The sequence below is a fragment of the Toxorhynchites rutilus genome, chromosome 3, assembly GCF_029784135.1.
Source record: "Toxorhynchites rutilus septentrionalis strain SRP chromosome 3, ASM2978413v1, whole genome shotgun sequence".
Lineage (NCBI taxonomy): Eukaryota > Metazoa > Arthropoda > Insecta > Diptera > Culicidae > Toxorhynchites > Toxorhynchites rutilus.
In genome coordinates this window covers 65,674,420-65,681,801 of record NC_073746.1, presented here as the reverse complement: position 1 = coordinate 65,681,801, position 7,382 = coordinate 65,674,420, and the positions used below count along the sequence as shown (strand labels likewise).

The following is a 7,382-nucleotide window of genomic DNA, read 5'->3' as shown; positions in this document are numbered from 1 at the left end:
CCTACTAAACAGTTGTTTGTAAGATTTCGATACTAATATACGAGGTCTGTTCAAAAAGTATCCCGACTTTCGAATTATAACCCGCGTAACGTATATTCGATTCTATAATTTTTTTTGTGGCATTATTTTGGTACTCATGTCTCTCACTTATGCTGACAAGCACGGCTATTTTGAATGTTCAGTTAATTTTTGCAATTGATTTTCTAACACGTGTTTTGGTTCATCTTCGATTTTTGCCATTGTCTGTCTCTAGAGAAATCCCTTCGTAGTGCTGAAGCAAAATAGGCTATGGCTATATAAATGCTTAATGGAATGGGATAGAGTGGATCACTCTATCTACAAGAGCTGTTCTAAAAGTATCACGATTTTTGTATACCCACGGATTACTTATATTCGATTTCAGTTGTTGACGTGTTCGGGCTTCCGGCGCACTTTGCGTTGTTTACATCTTTTCGACTCTCCGAGAACATTTTTTCGAGTTCCGATAAAAGTTGTTTCGCTCCAAGGTAGGTTCACCAGATGTAACAATGAACATTCGGAGTGTGTTAGCACACTTAATTTTGTACACAAAATTTGATACAGATTCTTTAAAAAGAAAGTTTATTTTTAAATTTTTTTTGTCGGGAGAGACCTTATTTTATTTTTTTATCCCATTTATTTATTTATTTAGGCTCATTTTATTGGAATTTTAGCTGTAACAGAGTCGATTTTTTTGTTTTTTAATCGTGTAAATGTTACATGTTTTATTGCAACTATAAATACATTACACAGTAGCCATTTTCAAGTGTAAGAGTATTCCTTCTGTTCTTCCATCGTTTAGCTAGACCACTATAAATAAAAATAAAATATTAAGTAATACAAACTCAAAATGGAATTTGAACCCAATTCAAATATTTTCTTGATTTAAAAAAAAAATGGAAGAATGTTCACAAATGGCAACTTGAGGAAGGTTATAGAAAATGTCCACTCATGTTCACGAAGGGGGAGGGGTCTGCCAAAAATTGTAATTTAATCGTTCTACCGACCTTTTCAATATGAACCATCCTTTCACACCAGAGTTATATGCTCAGCGAGTAACGATTTAATAATAAGGTCCAGTAAGGTAAAATCAATGACATGGAAGCAATTCTGAACAACCCAACCTTTCTCTGTAAACAAGTGCTGTTGGATTTCGGATGAGAGCGGAATAATCTTTGGTACATTCACATTCTTGAAAAATAAATGTCGTAGTTGATTTTTTTTTTCTGGTTTCGATGCAGGATGACATTGCAATCGGCCTACACGGAATATGATCCATGGAGCCTCATTCGAACAACATCTGTCCTCTACTGAGGGCCACTATATCCCGAATGTGACCACTCATATCCGATTTACTTACTAGATAATTTTGCAACCTTCTTGGGAGGTTCTTCTATTTCATCTATCAACGTATCTACATATTCCCGTTCCTCTTCTTCTTCGTCCCCCTCTTCACTAGTGCTAATCTCTTCATCCAGTTCGGAATCCGAATAGTCATCACTGTCAACAGCATTCTGTCTATAACTCAACACGAGACCAGCTTTACCGTGTCTTCGAGCTTCAGCTGCAATTAGAATTTTCCTCGGCAATGCGAGGATTGCACTCTTTGACTGTTCCTCGCTAAGACCGAATATCAACCCTCTGCAACGAAAACGGTTACATTCATAAAATGATTCCGAAAATTTCAATCCAATCATTCCACTCACAAATTCGCTATATCATATGGTCCCCGGACTTGAAACCGATTCCTTGCCTCACTCGTGATTACCACGTTGTTAGACTTACCATACGAGTGGTATCGATGAGCTCGATTTATGGTATCTTTCCTGTCGATGGAGCTGACAATCGCCGGGGCATACTTAAGCTCGAACATGATATTCCTACTAACCGCCAGAAAGTAGTACTTCCTGCTCATTTTATTACGAACTGTGTCCGAGTTGTACGATATGATGTCGCAATGCATCGTTTGGCAAGCATGTTGGAAGGCATCCTCCGTCGTAGGAATGACCGCTACAACATTGAATTTGCGTAGATTTGCCGATCGATTCGTACTGAGCGTTACACTGGCATCTGCATAGATAATTGTTAAACGGTTGAGCAAACGGAGACGTCCCTTGAATTGTTTCTGTGAACGAATGTTTGCTTATAGCATTGCAATTGAAGAACGAAGTTGAACTCACATTGAGAACACTTAAATCGACAGCAGCCGGGATAGGATCATTTTTCTTGTCACCACTATAATTAATATGATCGTACACTTGTTCAATTGCTACATTTTTATATCCTACTGAAAGAAAAAAAAACGTTAATACCAACCAACGAGCCTTTCATCTGTTTCTTGATGAATAATTCAATCTAGAACTTACATTCGATTAACTCCGTTAATGTACCTAGCAAATCTTTCGACGATTCCGTGTAAGGTACACACAAGTCACTGAAGCCGGTATGTTTGTTCATTGAAATACCTTAAAAAAAGGCTGAAATAAACAAGACGCAATGTTTCGGTGTTTAACAGTTGTTGGTAGACAAACACACGTGCTGCGCTATGACGTTTCATAAATCGGCCAAACAGTGATGCCAAATGTGAAGATATATCCCCATTTTGGTCAGGGGTATGACTAAAACGTCAAATTCCTCATTTTGCCAGTGTACCCAATATTGCTACGGTTCACTGACATTTTGGTTCTATCAATTATACTTATGACAGACATACAGCTGTACTAGCGTTGTACTTCGAAAATTGTATGTCTGTCACCATGTACAGCGCTAGAACCATGCAAGCAACTCGGTACAATCGCTGTACCTGTAACGACCTGTTTTATCGCTGTACATGGCTACAGTTGTACTGTGCGCAGCGCCATAGACGGTTAGTGGTGGGTAGCATGAACAAGCAGAATCAAATCACTTGATAAACGTTCTTTTCATTGACTTTCTTTTAAGTTAATAACTCAGATTGGAAACTTTTTTGTTGTGTTTGATAGTTTAGACACTAAATAAAAACCTTTTTCATTGAAATATGTGGTGGAAATCATGGTACGATGGTACCTGTACAACGCTGTACACGTACAACGCAAGTACAGCTGTATGTCTGTCCCTGGTATTACTGTTGTTTACAACTCGGTCCGGTTATATAGTTGAATAGTGACTAACTTTAAACTTCATGTTAAATGTGAACACCTCCATGTGAAACCGAAATATGAAAATCGCTCATGCAGTTAGAAATAAAGCATACTATCTCCGTGATTTCGACGATTTCAATGCTCGCAGATAATATGTTGGTAAACAAATGACGCCATATTGATTTTGATTTTGGGTAGCCTATATTCAATTGATGTCTAACCCCTGACGAAAATGTCCATACTTGTACAGGGTGTCTTATTGAATATAATATTCATGTTTAAAGTCAAAAATTAATCAGATTTGCTCTCTATATTTACAAGATTTTTACAAGAAACTTTATGCTTACCCTGAGTACTCTGTATTCATTAATAAAAAGGAAATCAAATGCAAATCGCCCGGATCTGACATAGTAAACGCGATGCGAAAACTGTGTGTGGAGTGTATGAGTATGAGTCATACGGTATGAGGCATGATGTCGACGCCAACCTCTCTCAGTTTCTATTCTGTTTTCGCATTTTCGCATGACATTGTCATGATAAATGGTTTGCTTGGCCGTGAGTGAACGCAAGTGATGACAATTTATATATAAATATCTTCACAACTGAACTCATCGAACGAAAATAAAAATTGAGCTGTTGAGAGAAAATGTAACTAGTAAAATGTAACTAATACTGAACAAAAGTGAAAAAGGGTAACAAAAACCGAAAATCATACATGATTCCGCGTGTGGATGTAATTTTAGCTGCTTCGATATTAAGCATTTTGAGTGGTTTAATATCAAAATTCAATTTGCTAATGGTTATATTTCGGTTTGTGAGTTAACAGAGAAGCGATATTAGGTATGTACGGAAAAGTAAATTCATGTTTGAATGGAAAATTTGAATTATTGAGATAATTGTACTGGCGGGGTAAAACGGACAGTTGCCAGTGGGAGTGAGATGGACTGTGAAAAGTCTGGTTAATCTATTCCTAAGGAATGCCCTGCGTCTATAAATGGAAATTAAACCATCAAATGTGTACTGTTTAGAAGCTGACTGGAACCAAAAGCAAAATAGTTGAGGGTCTGTCCGTTTATACTGCTGAAAAGCATGATATCACTTCTAGGTGGATTAATTCTATTTTTTTCATCATTTGACGGACATTCATGGTGAGTTCAGACCTTGGTTGAATAAAATTATTCGTCTCGCGATCGAGAAACCTCTACGCTTTATAGATTACAAACCTGTCCATATTACTCGCATCGAAAAAATTTTTGTACTTTTCGGTCTGTTTCAATTTCAGTAAAAAACAAACACTTTTTTGTAAAATATCAAATATCAAGCATCTGCATCAAAGTATTGGGTAACATGAGTTTCCAAAGATTTAATTGAAGTTCTTCTTAACATGTCCGTTTTGCCCCCACCTCCCCTAATGATCATACTTGAATTTGTATTCCTTTCATCATCAATGATGTTATTCGTTATGGTTCAATTGGATCTATTCAGGATCAATCACCCTTATCATAGTTTTCGAACGAATAGGATACGTACGCAAATCCCATCCTTGTTTTCGTACGAGCCATTCGTCGTATTTTCAATTTACAGTCGTACTAGATCATGTTATTGGTGTACTACATTATCGATATCGTTGACAGTCAGGAGGTGTTTACGTATCGAACGTGTTTAATTTATGATACAGAGTTATCTGAACGTTTGAGTTTATTTGTGTGGTTTTGATTTGTGCAGCCTTATAAAAAACGAGATATAAAACTGGTAAGATTTCTTAAAACATGTCCGGACGATTTGTACTCTGAATAATATGATTGTTCGAAATTGTTGAACGCAGATAATCTTACGCTAGAGGAATAAGATCCGGCTATTCCAAATTGCGGATTGCCGGCTATCATACTATCGGACATGCAACACGTGTGTATCCGCCCCATTCGACGACTAGTAAGCTATTGGCATTGAAAAAATCCCTGCTATGCAACCGCCGTCCGGTAGCAGTAGATGACTCTATGTGTAAAAATTTGCAGCAAGGTTCCGTCGCAATTACGAGTTCAGCAACCGGAACCAACATGTTACTGTGAAAAACTTCATAAGTGCAGATGAACAACGACACCAAGATACAGCAAACGAGGAAGAGCCATAATGGGTGTCGGCAGGACATACCTCTCGCCTGGGCACAATCGAACTTTGTGGATTCGATGAAGATACTTCAATCAAGGCCTCGCCAATCGATTAGTCGCCGAATGCTCATAAAAAACAACGTTGAGAATGCAACTGATCCACCACAAATGCAACAACAGCACAAATCAACCCAACAGCCGCGTTATCCATCCCAACGTGAGCATCAGTTCCATACCCAATCCATAATGCAGAACGCTTTACTCCGTAAAAAACTGCAGAATCAACGCAAGGCGCTTTGTGATCAGAACAGTCGAATTGCTGCCGCTACCGCTGTAATTAACAACGGTGAACCAAATACAGTTGTGCAGCAATTCGTACAATCGATTCGTCTAAACATGCAACGTTCTTAGTCAGTTTTTTGGTTCTTAGTCAAACTGCTAACCGGCCGGTGACAAATATCCTAATGGTAAATATTTCTCTGCAAAGCCGACTACAGGAGCAACTACTCTCCGTCACGCAAAAATTGTGTCAACAGAAACGTGGTCCCATGAGCGCTAGAACTTCTTAGGAAACATCGAATTCTACAGATCAATTCTTACATGTTACGAGAGAACTGGATTCTTACAATGCATTTACCAGTGCAGAAATGGTTATATTTTGCAACATTCAAATTTAATGATGTTTTGTACTATATATTACCGTTCCTCATGATTGTATTTTTATATGTTTGTGGTTTTTCTTAATAAAGTGCTTCGTTCCATCATTGTAATTTTTTTATGCAAGCGGAATTTCGATACAAATTCCCACTATCTAATTTATATTTTGCAAAATTGCACCGATTGATTTGTCGTTAGGTTTCCCATCAAGTTTATTATTATAAGACGATTGTAAATTATAGAAACGAATGTTAATTTTTTTTCGCTTTGTTATTTTTTGACACTACAATCGCTAAATATTTTCTGCAAAACCAAGCGTTAGCATCTTGTATATTGCCTAAAAACTGCCTTACGGAGGTCGGCGCTCGTCGAAAAATTCCTCCGGTAGCCTGTTGGACGGTACCCGGAACAGACGTGCTCACTTCGATTCTGGATACAACACAAGTGATGGAGGTTTCGATAGTAAGCGTTAGTCTCAGGAGGGTCCGGACGATAGTGGTGGCACCTATTCGCCCAAATGGTCGCCCATTCCAATCCACATATGCTTTAGTGGGAAACCACCACCAGCTTCAGTTGCACCAACAGCAGCAACATTTTCCTGTTGTCATCTGCGGGTACACCTGGTCTTTCAGTTCTGCTCAGTGATGAAAGCCACGATGGTTGTGGCATAATACGTTCCTGTTACGGACAGCTGAGGCTTATCGCGAATCGAGTTAGAGATCCATAAGATAAGCACTATTTGAGATTATATTTAGAAAAGACCTCCAAGCGAGGTATAGAAACGTTTAGAAAGGACCAATGTAAGGCAATTAAAAGATGTAAGAGCTCAAGTGTTTTGTTAGGCTAGAAAACGCTTGTAGTTCGAAATTATTGCCGGTCATAAATTCAGAATGGACGAATATTTAAATAGCGTCCGGTAAACAATTTAATGCATGCATCATTTAGGATGCATTTTTATTACCCTTTTCCATCCCTAGCTGCGCTCAGCCAGATACACCAGCAGGGTGTAATAAAATAAAAGGATGTTATTTAGAGCGAAGGATGGAAAGGGGAAATCCAAGAATAAGATAGGCGCACCGACGAGGTGCTATAAACTTAAGGTATTTTCTTAGGGTAGTGCAGCCGTCTCAGACTGCACGTTACCATACGCTAGAAGAAGGGACAAGGAAGGTAGATGATCTAAACGAAACCGATATGTTATCGGTTTTCAAGAGAGAGAGAGGAGATGTTCCTCGTCAATCTTAGTTTAAGGAACCATGTATATATTGTGAAACTTTTGAATAAATTTTTTAGTATTGTAACAGAACTCACGCGAAAGCGTTAAAATTTTTCTTTCAATAGAGAAATTTTTCATGGTGGCTCCAGAGAGGAACAAGTTTTTCCTTTTATTTAAGTACAAAATGTGTTAATTTGCGAACTCTTCTCGGCAGTGGATGCCAGAGGTGATGTTCGTGAAATCTTCTCAGCAGTGAATGCGAGA

General features: G+C 38.2%; 1 protein-coding gene and 1 long non-coding RNA gene across 2 annotated transcripts; one reads left to right on the top strand and one right to left on the bottom strand.

Annotated features, from left to right (window-relative positions):
* Positions 1–835: 835 nt before the first annotated feature.
* LOC129777858 (ribonuclease P protein subunit p30) lies at positions 836–2,611 on the bottom strand. The gene is made up of 4 exons (XM_055784415.1): positions 2,385–2,611; positions 2,199–2,305; positions 1,725–2,143; positions 836–1,659 (listed from the first exon to the last, which is right to left on the bottom strand). Exons 1-4 carry the CDS (start codon positions 2,473–2,475, stop codon positions 1,371–1,373), a joined length of 906 nt encoding a protein of 301 aa, XP_055640390.1. The 5' UTR covers positions 2,476–2,611; the 3' UTR covers positions 836–1,370.
* Positions 2,612–4,771: 2,160 nt separating this feature from the next.
* LOC129778233 (uncharacterized) lies at positions 4,772–6,009 on the top strand. Its single transcript, XR_008743406.1, has 2 exons — positions 4,772–4,889; positions 4,963–6,009. It is a non-coding gene; the product is annotated as an uncharacterized LOC129778233 (long non-coding RNA).
* Positions 6,010–7,382: the final 1,373 nt, after the last annotated feature.